A 24,236-nucleotide genomic window follows, 5' to 3' on the forward strand; every position below is an offset into this window, starting at 1 on the left:
GGCAGTGGCCCCTACGGGCTACCATCTGTAAAGCAAAGCCGATGCTGCTCGGCAAAGCCTTACTGTCTTTTTTCTCTTGTTGTAGGAGCTTGACAAGTCGGACTACCTCTTTGCGTTGCACGGCAAAATACAAATGAGTGTCAGTATACTGTGCTGCACATAATGAGTGAGTCAGAGAAACATGCTGCAGGTCATGTGTGAAGACACTCGCACATGCGCACGCACACACACATGTACAGGTCTGTAATAATAACACAAACATAAACACAGGAGCGCCAGTTTAGGCACGCGCACACAGCCCACTCCAGCTGCGTATCTGAGACTGCTGACGAATTATTTCTCCGTTTGACTTGATTTGAGCCTTTACCTCTGACAGGACCAGTTGGAGAAATGCAGCCGGAGTTGTCCTCGGATCGTGGGGTGTGAGTTGTTGTGTCTGTGGGTGACGTTGGGAGACGGGGGGCGCTCTGCTCTGCTCTGCTCAGTGCAGGACGCAGGAGACAGTCGCTCTCCAACGTGCTGAAAGTAGGAGCGCTCCCGCCTCAGTCTCGCCTGCTGACGGTTAATGCGACCTCTGCCGAAAAATCGAAAAACAAACAATGACTGGCTTCAATCCCATTTGGTTTAATTTGTCTTACTTCTACCCTTCTGGATTTGTATTTGCCATGAAACCGCTGGATGTATACACGCACGCAACAAGACTGACTGTAGCTCTCTAACATTCACCTGCGTATGGGGAAATATTGAAAAGACTCCGGATTCTCGGGGAACGCTATAGAGGATTTCTCTAGCTGTTCTTTTCTCTGTCTCTGTCTCTCTGTCTGTGCCGCATGCCTCTGGACGTGAACTGTTTGTCTCCAAAAGGTGAGTCCGGAGAGGATTATCATGAAGCAGACCTACTTTTACGTGGATATCGCTTTCTTTTCACTGGAAAAGGAGAATCATATCTCCAAAAGGCTGGTGTTTAATTGCTTTTAAATCCATCATCACGACCAGAAGGGAGGATTATAGTATTTGGAGTCTGTTGAATTTACCCTGTGGATAAAGTGAAGTTTCCAATAGGCTATAGGGGACTGTCTTTAATCTGCTGTAGCCCTCTCTGTGTTGGGCGCTCTGGCTTCACACTAAGTGGATATCAAGCTATTTTAACGCGGTGAGTTTGCCCTATCCTGCACTACACATCCCTGTTGTCACTGGCATTTCGATTGATCTGTCAAAACATGCAGCAATTAGAAACAAAATGATTTCAAGCCGAGGGAAAATATGTATTTTCTGCTCTCATTCTTGCTTTACTGTGTTGATTGATGCTGTGGTTTTCCCTTTCACAGTGAGTGATGCATTTGGGGTTAAATCATTGCGCATTTATGATTCAGGACATTAGCATGTTACATTGCTAAATTTAAGAGCAGGTTAGTTCAGAGTCTGAGCAGTGTCTTTAGACTAATGTCTATAATCGTTGGCTTCAAAGAAAAAATAAACCAGCTACCTGTTGTCTCTAATCGCTCTCATAGAGTTTGAATTAAACAAAGGTAGGTTGTGTTGTATTATATATGGAGAAGAATACTGCGAGGACCCACTCCACCCACTTCAGATAGTGAATGATTTAAACATTTTTCTCTGAAGTTAAACGTCCCCACTGCTGCAATTTTGCATGAAGAGAATTTGAATCTGCACACCCCCCACATCACGTCACGAGCGCACATATAGAGCACTACACGCTTCGTTTGTCAACAAAGATTTGTTTTCCTTCGGGAATAATGACATTAGCCTGTTGAGTGACCTGCATGGGGGGGGGGGTCAGGAGATACAATAATAACTTGTATGATGATCTCTATAAGGCTGTTAGCGTACAAATGCACAGGCGTGCACAAGTGAAAAGTAGGCTATTTAGGATGAGAGGTGCTAATGAGGATGTGCCAAAACAACAGCAGTGGAGTCATCGTCCATCATAGGCTATCATCTCTTATTTTTCCCCACTGCAGCCTCAAGTGATGATGATGCTGACGAGAGTAATGAGGATACCGGGAGCGTAGCGATGACATCCACACAATCTTGTTGAATGTGGACATCAATGCCGCGGCGAAGGATGGGCCCTCTCCTCTTGGCCGCCTTCCTGTTCCTGCTGGCCCTGAGCGCCGTGTCCCCGGCCTCGGTGGGAAACCCCGAGGATTACACCGCAGACGAGGCGGAGCGGACCGCCAGTGAAAACATTGTATTCGATGACTACCGGGGGAAAGGGTGCGTGGATGACAGTGGTTTTGTCTACAAACTCGGGGAGCGCTTTTACCCGGGACACTCGAACTGTCCGTGCCAGTGCACGGAGGACGGGCCTGTGTGCGACCAGCCCGAGTGCCCAAAACTGCACCCAAAGTGCACAAAAGTGGAGCACAATGGATGCTGCCCCGAATGCAAGGAGGTTAAAAACTTTTGCGAGTACCGGGGGAAAACGTATAAAATACTGCAAGAATTCAAGGTAAGATCTGATTTCTAGAATTCAACAGAGATCTTTTAATTTGCAACGTGATGGCACATTTCTAGCTGGTTGGTTGTCATCAAACTTTTCAATTATACTATGCTTCTCTCTCATATAAGAGGTAACATTCATGTGTAAAAAATAAATAAAAAATACAATTCGCAATCTAATTATTGACCTTCCATTTGATATATGTCTTCCAGAATATTCACAGCAGTTGATATGCTATGAGGTCACATCTAAACTTCTATAAGGGATAGTGCCCAACTGATGCTAGTTTGTTTCAGGCTGCCTTGTTCAACGTCTGTATGCCACTGAAGCACACATCTTACATGGCAGTCTGTAAATGTCATATACAGACATTTACATAGACTTGCATGTTCATGTAAAATGACAGATACCAATCAATTGAAACACAAAAATAAATCTAATGTCATGATGATGTTATGTTGGTTGATGCCACTGTAGAGGATGAATATTACGTGCAGTGCACCCCCACAATGGTATAGGTCTGATGATATTTAACATTTACTAGGAACAGCTCAACATTGACCTGTGTGGGAGGTTATAAGGGTCTGGGTTAGTGAGGCCTCCTATTTGTGTGAGAATATATCACCGCTTGGCAGACTGTAAAAGTATCATGAAAATGTGTTTATTGGCCAATAAGGGCACAAAGATGGCTGCCTTTCAGAGTGATGTCATCCATTCCTCTGTGCCATTTAGTGAAAATGCACCCGGCATTACTAAACCGACAGATGCTCTAGAGTATTTGAATGCTTTGATATACTGAGTCATTGCAGGCAGATTCAGTTCCTCCATGTCTCCTGTGACTGCTTCTACCCACCAGACCAGTGTCTCAGCAGTTGTTTTAGAGCTTGACAGTGCTACCTGATTAGAAATAGCAACATTAGCATGACAACTTAAGTCTGTGTTTAAACTGTTGCCCATGAGGAAACATCCTCATTCATATTCCTCACAAGTGGATTGGCGCTGTAAGTGATGGAAATATAATATGACATAATGCAGCCTAAACAATGGTATAGCTATAGTTAATCAAGGCATATGCGCATGTCCGTGAAAATATATTAGTAACTGGTTGGTATGTGTCAAATATAGTTGGTCAGCCAAATGCTTTACAATTCCAATGGATAACTTTATAACATTTTGGATGTACTGATTTGATCAAGAGTATTCAGGTCTAAAGTAAGCTTGAAGACACTTTATCACCTGCATTTATCCCTTTCTGGTTCCAAAAATTACATATTATGACCTAATGTTAGAGAAAGAAAAGCTAAATCTAGTTAACCCAACATGTGTGTGTAAGGGTAGCATGAGTACATGGCCAAATGGATTGGATCTTTCTAAACTTTCGCCTATTTGTTACCTAAGATTTATCCACAAAAAGAGCCAACACTTTTTTCCATTACAAGAAAATGGGAGACACAAACCAACAACAGCTCTGCGACTAATGGATTATCCAGTCCAGTGCACACATGATTTATGTCTATATTTCAGTGAAGAAGAGCACTTTTCAGTCTATTTTGTGCATACAATTCAAAAATAATAAGCACTCCAGAACTAAATGGATGGATACTTGAAAATAAGCTTGCAAAAGCATCTTCAACATTAACGAGCATTGTCAGAGGAAGATTTGCTGGGAATTCAGCGGTGTTTGTAACCACACAACTGAAAGCATCACAGCTGTTAGCACTAAAATGCTATAAAATTAGCTTTGAAAGAAAAGGACTACTGAATAACCTACATTATTAGCCAAATAATTATACAACTACAAGTGAACTTGGAGGCAGCAGAACAAGCTGTAAATTCAACATTTAACTATTATTACATTTTAAAGTTTATCTTTTAAATGTGTTAGCAAACAGTTGCTCATTAAGCCAGCTGAAGAATATAAGTCCATTATTCACTTTATTTTAGCTCTGGTTTTGGTCTCCACCATCTCTTGAGAATATCTGGCTCTTTAACTGCTAAATGTTCAACTACGTTTACTAGCTAGCTGCTTTCTGTGTCTGTCTGTGCTTTACGTTCTTGCACAAGAAGTATGCAGTTTATTTAGCAGAGTTTTTTGCTATAATCAGGTGATCAATTAACCAACACATTTGAGTTGCAAGCCGTAAAACTAAAATTAGCTGAAGGATGCTATTTTGTAGCGTTGAAAGGACAGGCTGTGCATCTGTGATCACTTTCTGTAGGTCTGCCACCTCAAGCAAAGCTTTTTTGAACAATACAAACATTTATTTACCCATTATTCATATCATTTAAATACGCTGAAGATAACAATCATGGTTGAAAAGCTGACTGCTGTTATTATCAGAGGAGTATGAAGCTGGGCTGTCTGTGCTGAAGACAAATGCCGATACCACCTGTTAGCAAACTGAAATCACTTGTTCGGAATAGCTGCATTTCAACATCATTTGCAGCAAGTAAATATTTACACAAAGGGTTATTATTGAAACCTTTCAGCAATGTATTGCCATGCCAGGCTTCATCAGACTGTTTTGTTATCTGTGGCAGGTCTTTGTTTGTTTCAGTTAGTTTACATAATGACTCCAAGGCAAAGCAAAGAAACCTCTGCTGGGAGATGTTAGAACATGTTGCACCTGTGACTATTAGCATGTCATGTCACTGGAACAAGTTGAAGCAGGCAGGGGGGCTTACACAGTGAGGTTAGCCACATACAATGTAGACAAGCATGTTTATTAATAATTATGTCTGTGGAAATGCTAAAGGCAAAACTGGAAGGAAACAACTGTGGTAAGGAATTGTCCATCAGTTTTTAATTTAAAACTTTTATTTATACAACCTTTTTAATTCCGATGAATGAGTGGCTAGTCAGTATTCTGGTAATTCAGTATAAAGCATAGTGTTTTATGCCGTAGGGGCCATTATGCTAATGCTGACACAATTAATTGACAGTCAACATAAAAATGCAGCAACAAGTCAGATATGCAACTTCTGATTGACACTGAATAAAATACCTTTGGGCTCCAAAATTGTTTATTGGACAAACAAGCAATTGGAAGATGGAAAAATCTGATGGGGAATTTCCCTGTTTTTTCAAATTAAATGTTTGTATTTAATTCAATAATATGTTTTGACGGCTTTATTGCCTCGATTAGATTGTAAATCGACATGAAACAGGGAAAGGGGGCCAATATGGAGCAAAGGACCATTGGTCAGATTCAAACCTGCATGGGATACTGTGGTACTCGGCCTTAGTAAATGGGGTGCTCTATTTAATGTTATTGCTACTTGTGTACATACATTATGCACTGGCACAACACAATGACAGTGACATAGTGTTGATGTTAGTAAGGGGTGAGCTGGATCATGTTCCTAATCTGTACTGATTGGTTTGCACATCACACAGATACAAGCAAAGTCCTGCATTGAGATGCAAGCCCACAGATTTCTGTGAGGGCAGTTGTGAGTGCATAAGCCTCGCAGTTTGATGTGAGATCAAGTCCATCAATAGTGCAGCTCACCCTCATGCTAACCTTGACTGGAGAGCCCAGAGAGGGAAGGGCATCTCTTCACACTTGATGGAGAGAAAAGCATGAATTTGTTCTTATTGATCATCTCAGGGAAAGTGCCATGACAGAAATAAGGAGGGGGGGGGGGGGGGATGTGTCCGCCTCCCGTATCTTAGACTGCACAAGTAGCTCCGGTGTCTTGGTCTACATCCTGAGCGAGGGGCTGGGTCTCTTCAGTGAATACATGAAAGCTTCGGGACCATACAGTGTTCAAGTAAATCAAAGGCTGTCAGTATCTGGTGTTCAGAGCCCAGTTTAGAGATGCAGACAGGTTGACCTTTGGTGTGGCCCTCATTGGCATTTCCTTGGCAGTGCTCGTGCTACATTGTGCAGACGTTTGCATTTATATTCAGTTGCAGATGATGGAGATGAAACGCAAAGACACAGCAATGTGAGATTGATAACAGAGAGACATGTGGTCAGTTTGAAGCCTCTGGGTTGCTCGGAGAATGAATGAAGAATGACTAGGTATACATAGTGTGGCATCAACCACATTTTTTACACATTTTGCTGAAAATGTCATCATGCTAGAGCTCAGTCTTTAAGTCCAATGTAAGTCGAATATGCAGTCATTCTCATGCAAGTGGTTTTGGGCATTCATTCAACATAAATCAGCTGACTGTGGTGCAATGTCAGCCTGTCATTTGTTGAATCTAATGCTGGTATAACTCATACCTCAGCAACCTGATAATAAGCCTAAAATACAGTACTCCACTATCAAAGTATTTACTGGTACATTGTATCAAATGGTTGATATAATGTAGATATTTATAGATTTACCACCAGTGGGTGTATGTTCTACTCTTTTGTTTTTTTGCCCTGTGAGAGAGTCGTGCCACTCAACCTTAGTAGGTATTTCACCTCCAGGGTTCCCCATCAGATGAGGAAGGGTCCAGTCTGTCCAGCATGGCTCCAGCGCAGCTTCAATCAAGAACCAGGAGCTATAGGGTGAGTTCAGATCCCAGATCGTCAGGCTAGGGCTGGGATGTGAACTCAAATGTGAACAATCCTTTCCGTGCTTCCTGCGATCCCCCTAGAGAAGGGATGCAGTGTGGGAAAAGGGGGGAGGGCTCCAACATTTGCTGTGTCAGAGGCACACACAGAACATTTCAGACTATCTTGAATAATTCCTCATTTAGAGGCAAGTAATGTTAATTCATTCATTTGAAATAAATATAACTGATAAAAAAATGCAATCTTAATATATGTCCTAAGACATAAGATCCCCACGAGGCAGCTACTAATCTACTGTAGTTAAAGCCTACTACTGAGTGGGGCTTGAATATCGAGGCATTATCATTTTCACATCAACACAACATTTTACCATTCTGCACTGACAATAGATGCAAGTGAAAATGCCTTTGTCTTTGCGACTTGTCTGTTTCTCGTGACTTCTGTCAATACAACAAGCCTTTGCTAAACTCAATGCGTGATCATAGAAATGTGCACAAACAATCAAAACAAGGCATTTGAAAAGCATGAACACACACACAAACGCAGAAATGTGTGACTCTGCTTTTCAGCAGACACCTACAGTATGAGACAAAACAGCCATACAAGCTGTATAAATGATTGCTCAAATTGGTTTTCCTATCCAATTTGCCAGAGGTAGCAAAGGACCCAATTAGAAGAACTTATTAAGGAAAAAATAAAAACTACGCCACCTAATATTTCGTTTTTTTGTTTGTTTTAGCAGTAACTATTCCCTAGGTATCAAGGGAGTTTTTCAAAACTGCCAGCAATAAACAAGTCTTCCTCTGTGTCTGTTTTTTCTGACTGCTGGTGGAATATTGTTTTGACTTGACAACAGCAGCATGCAGTGTGACAACCCACTCCCATCCCTTGAATAAATGGGGGGGATGTATGTGACCCAGTTGTTTAGTCTTTGGGTATTTTACCCTAGCAGAATCCCCATTGAAGGTTATTGAACTACTCATTGCTACCTGGCCCTGTCTACATTTGTCTCTGAGTGGGAATAAAAACCATTTCAGCCGTTTCACTCTAAAACCCAGCGAATAAGACAAGGACAACAGGAGACTTTTCTTCACCGAAACATCTGGCAGCACGTCTAAGATGTTGGTGTTTTCTTTTGTGAGGCTGGGCTTAGGCATGACTGATCCTCTTCACGCTAGACCTCACACAAAAGGACGCACTGAAAGCACCGTGCGCAGCTGAATACATTGAAGGAATGTATAATTGAGGAGCTCTTGTTTTACATATTTGTTCAAAACAATATATTTATAGAGAAAAATGTTAACTCTACTGACTATTGCTTTTTTCATTATTATTGAAACTGTTCTCTACTGACAAGCAGAACAACAATTACCTTACATGCAATGGAAAATGCAATTATGCAACCAAAGTACTTCAATCTGTTTTTATAATTTACTCGAATACCGTACAGTACAACCTTTACTTGTACTTTACTTGAGTATTTAAGTTGTTAGTTATACTCTTCAATGAAAAATATGCCTTGTAGATAAAACTACCCAATGGTATACAGTTGTGAATATTAGCTATACCTGTGCATTCAGATGTTGCAAAAGCAGTATGAATATATTCCAATGATAGATACAATTCAATGTGTTATTGTTGTTATGTATTTCTATTTAAGTTACATTTTGGATTCCTCACAGTATACGTCCCAGAAATGAATCAGAAATATTGTAATTCATTCACAATATGCTTTATATTTGACCTTTTTGGTATTAAGACAATAATAAACTAGAGTAATTAACGCAATATAAGATTTTCACTAAAGAGTATCTTTAGAATAAATGTTTTCAAGATGTCTGAGAATGTAGAAAATTGCAGTATAGTAAATTAAGTGGTACATTGTGTACTTTTGCCCCTAAACTTAACAGGTTAAACTATTGTGTATATAGGTTATTCTGGATAAATAATTCAGTATAAAGTATAGACCACATCAAAACGAAGAAATAAGAAATGTGTTTAACCAACTACAAAAACAAACACTGTGATACAAAATGGAGGAAGTGGCACCTTGAGATCAAGACACTCGACATTGCATGCAAGTCGAGAGAGCCAGCTGCCCATTTCTCATCAGTCTGACAACATAAAAAATGTATGTGAGCCATAAACAATTAATCCAAATCACTGTTTTGTTGTTTCTGGCTCAGAAAATAGTGATTCCATCGCCTCAAACCACATGAATTATATGTTAACTCTCATGTCGAGTCTAATTCCAATTCATCCGTACAATCTTACCAGCAGCCACAATTCGAGACAAAAACACAAATGAAAGGTTTAGCAGATTTTTAAAGACTACTATATGATGTCTAATCATCTCCCTCGCTATCCTCTAAAGATAGTAATATGCCTTGAAAGGAAAAATGTATCTGTGCCAGATGCAGACTCCAGTGAAACTACGTCTAATTGTTTCCATTGTTATGTTTTAGTGTAATTTCCTTGCCCCATGTTTTGGCAGCTGATCAAAAATTAATCGAAACTGGTGTAAGCTGGATCCTTACCATGCACTTAACTAATTGTCCCACTCCTAGAGGGAGTACGTGATTGTGCTGGGCTTTTACCAATAATTAGATACTTCAGACTAACATGTAATTGACCATCCTGCTAAGTAAATGCTATTTTAGGGGGAGTAATCTTGTTAGGCTGTTACTTTTTTTAAATATAAGAACTATTACATGCGTGGATTGCTTATGTAGCTGCTTTTGTCCTAAAAGTCCCATTCACTAGCACTAGCATCCTGGAATTGATCATATTCAAGAAATGGCATGTGAATAGACAGAAAGTAGCATTAATCTGATTCATAGCCTTTTAGATATTGTTTCAGTAATATCCAGGCTTCTTCATGTCTGCGCGGGTCTGCCTTCCCCATATAGACCCAGCTTTCTATACTGTCTGAGCTCTTAAGCATTTGAGAATGAGCCCATTTCTGTTTCTGGCTGCGATGACTGCTGCATTCTGGTTCTAGTTTCTCCATCTTATCAGAAGTAATAAAGGACAAAAGTGCAACAGTTTATCCTCCGCCCTAGGGTTTCTAGAAGGTGGCTTCTTTCTTTTAACATGGAATGTGCGCAGGAATTGTGAGGGGCTGTTGATATAACCTAAAGAGATGAGACCTCATTCCCAATACTTAGAACAGATATAATATTCTATGTTTTGAAAGTAGATTGAGATATTGTTTGTCCAGTTAGTTACTGGCCTACTTTCAACTTATAAAAAGAGCAAATATGTGATACTTGTGAAATCATTTCCATTAAATCAATCAATCTTTCTATAATAATACTCGCCACTTAGCTTACTACCTCAGCTCTTTCTCTGTTGCTGCAAACCATTTATAACATTACTTGTTATTATCAAGAACCATGTTTAACATAATTGCTAGTAGCTCATATCGCAAGCTTAAAAGAAGCTACCCTATAGTCTTAAGTGGGTCTTCAGCTTGGTCCATTGCACGATTGCTACAGCACCCTCTTTTTGTCTACATTAGCCTAGCATGTCTATATTAGTAAAGGTCTGTAATTGTAAAGGAGGGCCTGAACAATAAGGATATTATTAATGTTATGGTCAGACTTTAGGTCAGTCTGAGAATAGTGTTCATGACTAGCATATTGGCTTTCTTAAAAACAGGATGCTTGCATGCAAAAACACTTAACCAGGATTGTACAAACTCGTAACATGGGAATGTAAACTCACTAAACTGTCTTGAAGCTCTATTTAAAGACTGTAATAAAAACACAGTGTAAAGCTCATTATTTCTGCTGTTGCTTCAATTCCCTAATGAGACTTATTTGTTATTACACCTAAAATATTCCAGACAGAACCTGGGTTTCTGCTGCTAGCAGTGTCAATTTAAAACAAGGTGTAATGGATTTGATATGCTGCCCCGGGTTAAGGTGAATCATCTTCTCTCAACGATGGAAGCTCATGAGTGAGCCTTATATATTAAATGACGGGTGCCAAGACAAAGTCAAATATTCCTGTTGGAGAATCAGAAAGCTTTAGCATGACATCCTGAATCAAGACTGTACGTGTCAGACACCGCCCCATACATCCTGCAGAGCTGACCCTAGATCTCACCTTCCAGCCCCCACACTTAAAGTCTGTCAGGCTGGCAAAACCTTCCATATGTATGAGACAACACCTTGCTGTGTATGTAATTGGTATTTTTCTGTATGAGCGCTTGAACTGAAAGAGGGGAAGATAACTGGAGGGGTGTTTAACTCGAAAGGAAATATTTTTGAAATGGTTTATTTACATGAACGCACTTGTGTTGGTAAGATATGAGAGGAATTTCTAATGAGAGGAGAGTGAAGTTATAAATGTCTTAGAAGCTTTTATTATTTCAGTGCAGCTTCACGAGGAAAGGAAAGGCGTGTTTTACATCAGGGAGCAACAGCTCTAAAATATGCAACAGGCACAATATACGAGCAGATGAAATATATCTTCATTAACATCACTAAGAGTGTGAATATTTTAAAGCGAAGATACACAACAAGACATTTTATACCAGGAGCACACTAATAAGTTGCAGACATTTCCAAACAAATGCAGTCACTGTTCTGTCACTTATTCATTGCCTTGGAACAGGCTTTTTTTTGTATTTGTATTGCCTTTTATAATCATATCTGAGAGATAGTTGTCCTAACATTTTATTCCATCTGACCATTGTCTGATATTTCAGGAAGTCAACATTACAGTTCAGACATGCATATGTTTTCTAACTCAATGAGGGAAAATGGAATGACAGGAGGAAAAACATTAATGTGAAAGTCTCTGCTCTGATGCTTGGTTATTTTATTCACCACAAACAGTAGTAGTAATAGTTTTGGGTTAAGACGCCACACTAATAAGGATTTGTGCATTTGTTTCCTTTCTTATTGCTTTTCCTTCCTACTCTCCGCCGACTTTCAATGTGTGACTGCCATGAAATCCCCCCCCCAAAAAAAACACTGGCTATTTCCCATGTTGTGCCACTTAAAGAGGACCTATTATGCAAAATCCACTTTTTCATGACTTTTATACATAAACACGTGTCCCCTCTGTGTAAAGACATTCTGAAAGTTTCAGTAAAAAAGATTCGCTCACTTTTTGTCCGGATCCATTTATATAAAAACCTGACAATGAAAATGAGCTGATCAGATTTTGGCCACCTTATGATGTCGTAACGATTTTTTGGCTTGGGTAACCATTAGCCAATAACCAACCAAGGTAGGAAAATTGGCTCTCAACTTAGCATAAATACTGAAAAACAGGGGAAAACAGTTAACCTGGCTACATCCCACACAATCTGCCTACATGTAAAGCTCACTAATGCCACCATTATACCTTGTTTGTTTGCTCTTTACAAGCTCGACAATTTCTTGTTTAGTACTACTGAATTCCTGCAGCGTTCACTGGTTTTACTAGCACCAAGACTTGGCAATGGTATCATTTTCCTAAGTAAACCCCCAGAGAGATAATAAGCATAGACTCCAAAAACATCTATGGCTTTAAAGGGTATGCTGATTATACGAATATTAAACACGCCAAAGCTAAGCATAATAGTAGTCATCTCAATGTCATTCAAAGAAATGCCAAGCATTAGAATATTGACTGCAGCAAATTACATAAATGTGTGGACTTCAAACAAATAACTCACCCAGTTTAGTATGAATCATCTGTACTATTTTCTGGTTCCTGCACTCATTGGTCTACCAAAAAACAACAATATTTTATCGGATGTAAACTGCAAAATGGTTCTTAGATATGAAACATTTGTACCCTCTAAGCCCAGAACAAAGTACTGGCAGATCCTGAGCAGAGATGCCATCAAAAGTCTGTTTACTATGATGAGCAGAACAGACATTTTAGATGATGAGCAGTTGACCTTTCGTGAGTTGGAAACAGTTTGTATTTTTCCACTCCATGTAATTGCATTACAGTTCATTTTCCGGTCAAGAGACTTTGTAAAGATAGAGTCAAGTAAGTGGGAGCCGCACAGAGAGCTGCATAGCACTGATTTACATGTTGCAGAGGTGGTAAGATATGCAGTTTCCTGAGGCATTCCACAGAAGAATGCAGCAAAATACTAAATATCATGAACACTACTTTACAGACTCCCTTATTAGTTGGGGATAACATTTAAAGTCTGCTACACGCTTGTTTGTAAGATGCAAGAAGCCTAATAAAAGGGCGTTGTGAATAATTGATGAACTTGTTTCTTCATGAGGTTCATATAATTAGATCCTCTTCATTGGGATATAACAGCAGAGGAGCAGACTGTTCATCTGACCTGGTAACCATGTAGCGCATGCACATGACGAAGGTAAGATCTTCTGACTCATCTAACCCAAATCCCCCCCTCACCTCTTTCTGCCCACAGCCGTCGGCCTGTGAATGGTGCCGCTGCGAACCAAATAATGAGGTGCACTGCGTGGTGTCCGACTGCGCCGTCCCCGAGTGTGTCAACCCTGTGTACGAGCCGGAGCAATGCTGCCCCATCTGTAAAAACGGTAAATACCCATCTCTTCTGGAATTCCACACACACTTCTCAGAAGTCATTACATTTTCATTAAACCAATGACTTGCAAGTTTATCTGTGGTATCACCATTTGATGGTCGCGCCTTTAGACGATCAGGATGTAATTGATGTTTTATGAATTAAAATGATTACCTTGGGCCCGTTGGACAATAATGAGCAGTACTAGTTTTAATTATAAATGACACACTAAGCAGAGTAAACATTAGCCCATTGATTAAAGGCACGGTAGGAAGGTCTAATGGGTCCTCTGAGAGCCTTTTATCTCCCAGTGCCCTGACGCCCTTGTCACACACAGCCAATCCCTAAATTAGAATTATAGGATTCCAATGGTTCATTGGCTATTTACAAGGCGAAGTAGGATATTTCCCTTTGCCAGCACCAATCCTGAGGGATAGATGGAGCTTTATGACTAAAGTACAGTAACTGTTTGCCTGCAATGTGATCCTGGCTGGAATGCTCAACAACAAATAGTGCCTGTGGGTAATACTAAATGCACAACACAACACAAAGCTGCAATGTTTAATCATGGATTCCTATTGTGTCCTTTTATACAGTTCATGTGAGCTTTTGATCATTTAAGAGCTAAAAGACCTAGCCAAAAAAGGGTTTTCTGAAACTGATAAACAAATACATGTTCTCCCATGATTATGTGCCTTGTTATTGTATTTCATTTTCTCATTATGTTGAGGCAAAAGTATGAGTAACCCTGCTGAAAATAGGCAAAACAAATATACTGAAATGTTTTTTCCCCCTTATTTTTTTAAAGCAGCGCTTGACCTATAAATGTGATGGGAGGAATTTGGTTTAAGGCGGTAGCTAAATGGCTATTCCATCACAACCACTCTGATTTTCTTTCACACTATTTTCTCATTTCCACTTTATCCACCTTGCCATCTTTCCTTTATTTTAACACACGAGCACACACAAACACCCACACTAACAAGGTTGCAGAAGCTGCTAGGAGAGAGCTAATCCAGGCTGACAGGACACAGTGACACCTTTGGCATTTCAGGGTAGGCCTGCCGTTTCCAGGCTCCCTAAAGGGTGCCTGGTCAGGCTCTGGCAGCCAGTTATCTCTGTGGAAGCTGAGGGGCTCTGGGGAGAGGACAATGAAGAATGCTGTTTAGCTCCCATTTCCTGCCAAGGTACAGGGGGCTGTGAAAGGAAGACATCCACGTGTGTGCTCCAGTTAGACATGCAATCAGTGGAAGAGAGTTGTCTTTTCTTTACCTGCTACAAGCAGTTGGTTTCAAATACATATGTGAAATAAGCACAACTCTTTCAAAAAGCCAACATTTTTTACTTTACAAGGTAACAACAAGACTCCTAGACAAAACTAGGAGCAGTTCATACTTGAGTGTAGTGATTTTGGTGTCCAACCCCAGACCAACACAATCACCTATTACAAGTTTATTATGTTTGTTAAAGGTGTTCATTTTCAGTGACAAGTGTTTTTTCATTTGAAAATGCTAACAGCACAGCACGGGTTTCAGCTAAATGCTAACATGATCCTGCTAACACGACAAGGCTATCATGTTAGGATATGTAGCTATGTTCAAGTTCTCGGTTTAGCATGTTAACATTCACCAATTAGCTCTAAAATCCAGAGATATGTATACAGTCTATAAGTAAAAGCAGATGATGTTATTTTAGTTGACAGTTATCTTTTTCCTTATTTTTTTGTGAAGTATGAAAGTGTTTAGCTTCACACAATCCTTTGGAGACACATGTCGAAATCACAAAATAATATATTTAGGGATATTATCACAAAATGGTATGTGCCTCACTAGTTCCAGAGCTGAAGAAGCGTAATATACAGAGATCTGATTGGTTACTTCTTACATTAGACAGCGTTGCGGTTAAAGGGGCTGTAGCTTCTGCAGACAAAAACTGCAGCATAGGAAGTTCTGAAATAATATCTATACTCTGCATTAGCACTGTTCAGCTCAACCCACTCACTTTGAGAAAGTTAAAGAACATTTTTGGCTTCTTTAAATGTCAAAACCAATCAGAATCGTCGAAGGGTGGCCTGTTTGCTTAGGTCTGAAATGTTAAATTGAATTGTTGTTAAAAACCCACACTGATCATTTAGTTTTTGATTTGGAAAGTAAAATGTGTTTTAATACTTGGGTTGAAATGAGGACAAATGTGTTCTTTCTTTTTTTCCAGATTAGTTACCATAATTCAATTTAAACTAAATGTGTTCTGGTTACAGCCGTGATATTCGGATGTCTTTTGACTAACAATGCTTCTGCATTGGTCGCCTGCCGCCCTTTTGTTAAAACTTTCCATTAATAGGATGTGGCTTTTTAGCTCATCTCTTCACCCTGAAAACAGCAGCAGAAAGCAGAAAGCAGAACAATGGAATAGTCAGCCAGGGGAGGGCTTATCTCCCAGAACCATGTTCATTGAGTCCGACTGATTCAGCTCTAATATTTATCAGGAGTTATACTGTACATTTATCAGGGGATACATGTAATTATATAATTCTCATGAAGATATTTATAATGAGAAGTAGTGAATTGGCCAGCGTTCTGTCACTAAGATAGGATTAAACCATGTATAGATCTGCTTATCTCTCTGGAAACTGTCACTGTGGATTTTTAACAGACGTATCATGCAGTAGCAGAGCCATAGAGCTGACTGCAATGAGGTAACACATTCAGACTGACATATTATATGGACACGCAGCATTTTTTGTGTGAATTAGAGGTTTTTGGCAGGTGGTTTTGAAAAGAATCATTTCCCACCTCTAGGCAATAGCTATGATTATATTTGAGCCAAATCGACTGTAATGAGCCTTAATGCTTATTCACTCCTTAAGCTGCAGTCAGGGAAAGTATAATATGCAGGGACAGTTTGACACAGGACAAACATTTTCTGACTTCACCACATTTTATTGGCCATGAATCGATCACAGGCTCGGACGGGTGACAGTGTGTCCTTCGGACAGTGACAGGTAGCGGAAACTCTGTCCTTGTGGCTCCAAGTCTATCCGGCTATAAACAATCACACTTGGCAGCCAGAACCAGTGACCCTCTTCCCTCATCAACCTCCACTGAGTTTGTCCTGTAACCTGTGCCAGCTGTCCAGGGGCGGATCAATGAGAGTTAAGACCTGGCAAGCGTTCACAATGTCTCCTCTAAGCTCAGATCAAAGAGCTTTTATCAGGTCCGGATAGAGAAGGGGACTCATCTGTGCTAAGGCAAAGGTTGGGGGTACTAGGTAGCCAACACCTCCTTTTGCAGGTGTCACATGGATGTTTTTGCCCCCCTGAAGCTTGTTTTCGCTCATAAACACTGCAGAAGATTAAAACTAGGCCGACAAACATCTGAACCAAAAGCTTGTGAAACATTGGGAGTTACCACCGGATTCAGAGACAGTTTCATCCCACAGGCAATAAGACTGTTAAACACCTGAACTGTTGAAACAACATCCATAACATTCATCTGCTACTTAGTAATTATTTATCTATTTATTTAATATATCACTCTTATTTCACAATTTCACTTTTTTTAAACTATTTTTGTATTTACTTTTTAATATTTACTTATATTTTTCTGTTTATCTGTATTATTGTGTTGCACTGTTGGAGAAGCCTGTGACCTAAGATTTTCATCGACATAACTACTCTGTAGCTATGTTCGTATGACAAATAAAGAACCTTGAACCTTGACCTTGAACAACTTAAAGGTAGGGTAGGTCATTCACTTCAGAAACACTTTTTGTTATATTCCATGGAATGCTCTTAACATCCCGATAGCAATGAATACATTAAATGCTTTGACAATAAATACATACAAAAATGCAGTGGCGAACCGTCAGGGCCTTCAAGGTATTCAGAGAATGCCCTGGAACACTCAGATAAAACAAACAAAAAATCGATTTAATTATATAAATAAAATGTATATAAAATGAATAAATGAGAATCATATCTGTGTTGTTGATCTGTAATATAACAGTGTTACGTTGATTTGTTTGTCCTTCTCGGACCATGCACTACGCATTTCAGTGGTTTTGTGTTAGAAAAGAAAGCAACCAATCAGATCTTGTTCTGGGTCTCTGGGTAGAATATCCTTCAACCAAGGTATTCTATATCCTTGATAGAATGCCCTGGCCGTTGCACTGAATGAGAGCGTACCTTTGGACTGACAGTTTGATCAACCAATCATATATATGTAGCCAATGGGCGTATTCTTTCAGAGTTTCCCTCGGTTCCAGGGAAGGCCCGGTAGTTCACTGGCTCGAGACAGAGGATGAATCCGACGAAGCAATTCATGCCGTTTTATAGTTTTTAACGTTGAAATGGCAAGTGCAACAGGTGAAGATGAAGTTGTTGCGGAATTGTTGCGAGTACCCTTTTCAAGACGACAATTCAGTGAAAAGACGGACATTATAACGCCGGGGGAGGGGGTGTGTGTGTGGGGGGTGTGTGTGTCTACAGAAGGTCCAGTTGTGATAGACACGGTTCGCCACTGCAAAAATGTCATCTGTGGAAGCCGTGGCGCTGTAAAAAGCAAGACCAATTATTTTAGCCGGCCCGGCTAAAATAACTGGATGGCCTACCTGCCTGTCAGCCTTCCATCTGTGCACAAACTTATCTCGCGCCCTCATTGGTCAGTGTGTGTTGGAGGAGGGGCTCCGTAAGGAAATCTGAAGGAAGGGGCACATTTTTTTCAGCTGCGTAGTTTCAAATTCTAGCGCACTCGAGCTGGTTTCTCCATTCTTACCTACCCTACCTTTAAGTAATGAAACTAGTAACATGCAACATACAGTACACCATAACAGCCATTTAGTGGAGTATGTTCACAGTTTGGTACTGCTACTTTTATTTTTAAAGAATCTGAAGGATTATTTCCCCTCTGTTTTAGGAAATTAGTACATTAAAAGTCATGCCACTGCTTATATATATATATATTTGACTTGTCCGTGTGACTTTCAATATTTATCTAAGACCATGGTCTTTACATTACCTGAATGTGTGCTTTGAGTTGCCTCATTATCACCACAGAAAACAGTAATAGGGCTATTATACAGTGTATAGTTTGAAAATCATAGTTACTATAACATCGACAATGGCTCAGTTATCTGTGAAGGTGTGACAGTGAGCGAACACAATACCAGGACCCTGAAATCAAAGCAGATGAATGGAATACAACCATTATTCATTTCGATAATTATACATGGGCCTCCCCTACTGCGACATGTCATAATGTCCTCCATGAAACGATCCTATGTTGTGTGCTCAAGTTGAGTAATTGTGCAGATTTTTACACATCTGGCCCGTGTCCCCAAATGTACCCTGTGTAACTCGGCTCTTCAGATCAACTAACCATACAGTTACACACTTACAATGCCACCATTGAATTTGCCTGTACTATATCAAATTAGCTAGTACACAAAGATGTCCATAAAAGTTTGCCGTGAAAGCTACTTTGTCTTCAAGAGTTATGAGACATGAGTTTTTTATGACTACTCGTGGAGTCTTGGGTCTAGCAGATTTTCCAGTGCCGAATGCTGAGAGCATTCCAAAGTCACCGTCACACCAATTGAGCTGTTTATTGCTTCATCTAAATGATTAAAATCGGGAAAAATTCATAGCACATTCTCCCTCTGCCGTGCTGTCTCAAAAAGTAAAGGGGTGAGACAACTTAGATTTAATAATTTAATGTGGTATTTACCAATAATAAATGCATTTCCACAAATGCTACAGTGTTTATGGCTTCCTCGAGTACAGATCTTAAAATGTACCCAGGCAAAATCTGTCTCAATATCTACGGAAATGATCAGATACATGGGTATGAGGCGTTCCAGTGGTACAGTCAAACACCTTTTAGAATGAAAGATATCAACAGAAAGGATCCGCACAAGCAAATCCTACAGTGTGTTACGGATCAATTAGATGTCAAAATGTATCTGAGTTCTTTATTGTTTTAGAAGTCAGCACAGAAGGAGTGTGGGGAGAAATCATGTAAGGAATTGCTAAGGAGTTCTGTGGCCTTTTCATACAGACTGAAGTGATTAACACCATCCTGCCTCTCAAAGCAGCGCTCTCTCTCTCTCTCTCCCTCTTTGGCTCCGTCTCTCACTCCCTGTACTCCAGCCTCTCTGTGCTGCCAAGCCAGCTCCTGGCAGGCTTCTCCTCTTGCAGCGCATTAGGATGCAAAGCGCTCCATGTCGAGGGAGAAGGGGAGACTAACAAAAGCGCTTTAGTGTTGCAAAAACAAGCCCATCGGTGCATGCCCGTGAAAAGATCTGTACGTCTGCTCTGACTCCTTTAACTCCCCGCAGGTCTCCGCATCACTCCACCACACCTCAGAAAAGGAGAAGCCCTCAGGAGAACCACATCCATTTCTTGTCGTTCTCACTCCTGTCTCTCTCTCTCTCTCCCCCCCCCCCTCCTTTCCTCCCTTCCCATGCGGCAGGTCCAAATTGCTTTGCTGGAACGACGATCATCCCAGCCGGAATTGAAGTGAAGGTGGACGACTGCACCATCTGCCGCTGCCACAACGGAGACTGGTGGAAGCCGGCTCAATGCCTGCGGAGGGAGTGCCTCAACGGCCAGACGTTGTCATAGAGAGACTCCACCGGGGATGGTGGAAAAGCTCAGGCAAGGCACTGCCTACTGCACCATTTTGTATGATTGACAGGGCAGGAGCACAATTCCTAAGCAACCTGAGACAGCATAGCATCGAAGAGATGCGCTCACAAGCTTCACACAAACACAATTGTTGACACCGAGAAGAAGACGGAACTTGTCTCAAGGCTGTTTCCACCCTCCGGTTTGAATCGTCCTATATATATATTTTCAGATGTTGACTTGCTGCTCTAACACAAAAAAGTTTCTAAGCTCTTTGAACTTTTTCCTAACCATTGGCAATGTTGAATTGCTCATGTGGATTTCTGTATGTATGCCATCTGCTTGTTGTACTTGTCTGTCACAATCACGCAGGTGTTGTAATATTCCAACAGCAGGCAAAACAAACCGTAAGCACACTTAACAGCGCTTTTTCTGTTTTTGTCATACAAGCATCAACACCGGTAAAAGCACTGCATAGGTGTTTCACAACTTCACTCTAAGAGCTTGTTTACAAGATGCACATCACACATTAATGTTTGTGTCTTCATAAGACTTTGTATCACTATGGCAGGAACTCACCTCTAACACTTAGATGATGCTACTGTCAATTTTATAAACTGCTGTAAAACCCCAGAACACTGATTTTTGTGCATATGGTTTTGAATCATGTCTCTGTATAGAAGCAGCACAGCCAGGGGAAGATGGAAAGAAAGGAAAGTTGGTAGAGAGTAACTATGAGCAGATGTAAAACTCTGCATCACAACAACAAGTCTGGGCAGCCTCTGCTGGCTTAATTGTCGTTATTGTTTTCTCTCAGAGGTCCATATTCTCAAAAATATTCCCGCTAACTAACTGCTTGAACTTGTTATCAAAGCAATTAGCGAGCGAAAAGCAGCCTGCTTTAATTTCCTTTAATCAAGGAGTATTCTGTGATAAATCATCCAGCTGGGTGCTTGGCGCTGCCGCAGCCTGCATGCTGGGCCCACTCCAGAACCAGCAGACAAAAAGAGGACATCTGCATTTGTCTAAATGCTTTTTAGGCAGCATTCACATGCACATTGTCCATGAGAGCATACACAATCACACCATTCATCGGCAATCTCAAAGCCACAGTGCGTTGATCTGCACCCAGTGAAGAACATAAGGTTTGGTAAGATACAAATCTCTAACAGAATCCCGCTGCTGTACAATTTGTAATAGATTTTCAGTTCCAGCCCGTTCCCCATGTGTTAGAATAGCTCTCCCGATGTGGCTATACCATAACAGACAAGCTAATGTATTGCCTTGATATTTTCCAGACCAGAGTGGTCCTTAAGTGGTGAAAGAAAAACACCCAATTAAAGGGAAATGATAAACAATAGTCATTAATTCAAAGGTGAATTCCAGTAAACTCGTGCCATTCATCAAGCATTTCCAGAAAATCCGTTCCTTTTAACCTTTTAGACACTATTCCAGGGTGGTGATGGATGGGTTGCCTAATAGCAGCTCGCAGCACTCTGTAATGAGCCAGAAATGAACATAGGATACAGCCCAATGACTAAAGAGGTACATTACCTAAAAGGCACTAAAACTCATTTTAAAAGAATATCACAGTGTGCAGCATAGTCTAAGTCTGCGGCACATGGTTGTTGGAGGAAAGAAAGGAAAGAAGCGTGGGTGCATTTCAATATAAGGTGCAACAACAAGGCTAGGGGCCTTAAGCTACAGTGATTTAGTGTCTCTTAATATGAAAAGACACGCCTCATCTATCTGGATTGAGGTCCGCAGACTCATAAAACTAAACTGACATCTACAGTTTATCAATCACAGCGTCAGTGATCCAGACATTTTCAAATTAATAAAAGAGCGTCATTATTCTTAATTACTTTAGATGCCAAGTTATTATTCAGCCTGCACATGTGTCCACAAATATATTGGAATAACTTTACTGGGTAGCAAAGAGCAGAGTGAGTGTTCCAGGGCTCAGAGGCATGGCTGCCACCACCGATGCCTTATTACTATTCCAGATAAGATTTACTTAGCATGGCCTTTGGCTTTATACAGTATGAACAGCTCGGGCTGATTTAAGCACTGCTTTGTTTGCGGTGTAAAGTTATGTAATGCCCAAAACGAGTTATTGTTTTACTATTTGAAATTCCTGTAACTGCCAGAAGGGGTGAATTAGCAGGAGTATTGGGGGTACAAGTGCTAGGACATTTATTCAATAACGGGTGAAAAATCTGATCATAATTAACAGATAGATTGGGAAATACACTGTTTGTGGTTTAAGTAAGTGTAGAAGAAGGAAAAATGGCCGATAGAAGTATCGAGGCGACTTGCTTCAAATTTTTCAGAGTTTTATTGTTGTGATTTAATTTCCTTCTGACTAGGGATTCCATTACTGCTCTTCTCATTCATTTGCAAGCTGTCAACAAGGTGTGAAGGTATGAGAGTAGAGGGTGAAGGTCAAAGCATCAATAAAAAGATAATGCAATTGTTCCTCCAAGAGTTGTGATTTAGTCTGCTTGTGGAAAGCAAAAAATCATAAAAATCCAATCAAAAAGCAATTCATATATTCAAAACAGACAGAATAGATGAAGAAAACTGTAATGAATATGTTTTCACCCCAGCAGACTGTACTGGTGCATATGTCGCTCTGCACTGTAAAATGGTTGAGCATAAACAGTTGTCATGGAAATTACTTTTTAAAGCTCTCATTTACAACTAAAGAAGAGCGTTTAGGATCCGTGTGGATTAACATACAGTAGATTCTTGTGTGTGTCGTTTGAAATGGGCTGCATTTGAGGACACAATACAAAAAAAGGCATTTCAGAGAGGCTCTGCCCGGGCAAACCTAGGGACATTACATTTCTTATTGCAAATGTGAAGCTGCAGTTTCAAGGACAGCAGTCTGCCATTTGTTTTTCTGCCAGGAAACTTTGAGTCTTTATGTCCGTCTGTAAATGTCTATTCCAACCTCCCCCCCCCCCCATTGTCTCATTGTTCACACTGCAGGCTTGTACATGGGCGTTTTGTAATCGGTACACCATCCGCTCTTTCCATGAGACACCGACTAACTGTAGCTGGAAACCATGATTGATTTTTTTTTCTGGTCGTTTTGTGTTTGTTTTTTTAGCAACAAAACTGTTACATAAAGTGTGCCTGAAAACCAACACAGTACTATGTGGAAACGAAGAGAGAAACACTGTTATTATACAATCAATTGTAGATTTGGGGGCACCAAGGGTCTGTTCATTCAAAGGTGGGATAGTATCATTTCTATAAGGACATTAAGATTTATGTTTAAAATTAACAGCATCTTTGATTGTAAATGACCACATGCTTGCAGGTTCACGCTGTACAAGAAACAAAACCACATTTTTAAAAGTTAAAGAACCCTTGGTGTCCCCATGTTGTTCATATGTAAATATCTTTAAAACGTATAATGTGTATTCTGAATTCTGAGGTGGAGTTAAAAAAAAAAAAAGACGTAAGAAATGTGAAAAATGTGTATTATTCATTGAGGCAAAAACTATTTTATTAAATAGACATGAAAAGAAGTGTTATTCAGCAAAAGTGAGTGTGGATTTCTTTTTTTGTAAACATGCTGATGCTTCTGGACACAATTCAAGATGAAAGCACAAGATTAACAACTAAGGGAAAATGTGTAATATAAGTCTGCCAAAAGAACAGATTTGCTCGGCACTTGAATGAACCGTATTATGTTCTGCACAAACACAAGATGCAACAAACAAGAAACAATGTGTTTACCCACGACACAGCCAAACTCCGGGTCATTTTTCCGACGCTAAACATTGCAGGATAAATAAAAAGGTGCAGTATTTTCCTGGGGCTATGTGAGAAGGACAAAATATAAAATACCAGTGCTTAATGCTTGTGAAATGCTCAGTGCGTTCGAGGGCATTACTCACAGGTTCATTCCTGCTTCCATTTCATTACAAGTCCGACTGGGCTTCTATCTCGTCCGCACTACTAATTGCCTTCCAGCACCTCCCGCCGTGGACAAGGAAAGGAAAGCAATTTTATGCAGCACATCGCAATCAATAGCAATTAGGCGCATCCCAGACTAATCCCATTGAAAATGGCATCTTGGGAGATGGCCAGTAGGAGACCTCTTAAAGCACA

At 40.3% G+C, this 24,236-nt stretch overlaps 1 protein-coding gene across 1 annotated transcript; it reads left to right on the top strand.

The window, feature by feature from the left end:
* Nucleotides 1-1,027: 1,027 nt before the first annotated feature.
* vwc2l (von Willebrand factor C domain containing 2 like) lies at nt 1,028-24,146 on the top strand. The gene is made up of 4 exons (XM_034134205.1): nt 1,028-1,153; nt 1,983-2,473; nt 13,373-13,502; nt 19,957-24,146. Exons 2-4 carry the CDS (start codon nt 2,060-2,062, stop codon nt 20,106-20,108), a joined length of 696 nt encoding a protein of 231 aa, XP_033990096.1. The 5' UTR covers nt 1,028-1,153; nt 1,983-2,059; the 3' UTR covers nt 20,109-24,146.
* Nucleotides 24,147-24,236: the final 90 nt, after the last annotated feature.

This window comes from Trematomus bernacchii, unplaced genomic scaffold (assembly GCF_902827165.1).
Source record: "Trematomus bernacchii unplaced genomic scaffold, fTreBer1.1, whole genome shotgun sequence".
Classification (NCBI taxonomy): domain Eukaryota; kingdom Metazoa; phylum Chordata; class Actinopteri; order Perciformes; family Nototheniidae; genus Trematomus; species Trematomus bernacchii.

Excerpts from the sequence above, each read along its gene's own strand:
- vwc2l (XM_034134205.1), top strand. The coding sequence starts at position 2,060 with ATGTGGACATCAATGCCGCGGCGAAGGATGGGCCCTCTCCTCTTGGCC. Across the intron at positions 2,474-13,372 it reads AAATACTGCAAGAATTCAAG|CCGTCGGCCTGTGAATGGTG; the intron begins GTAAGATCTGAT and ends TTCTGCCCACAG. Across the intron at positions 13,503-19,956 it reads CTGCCCCATCTGTAAAAACG|GTCCAAATTGCTTTGCTGGA; the intron begins GTAAATACCCAT and ends CCCATGCGGCAG.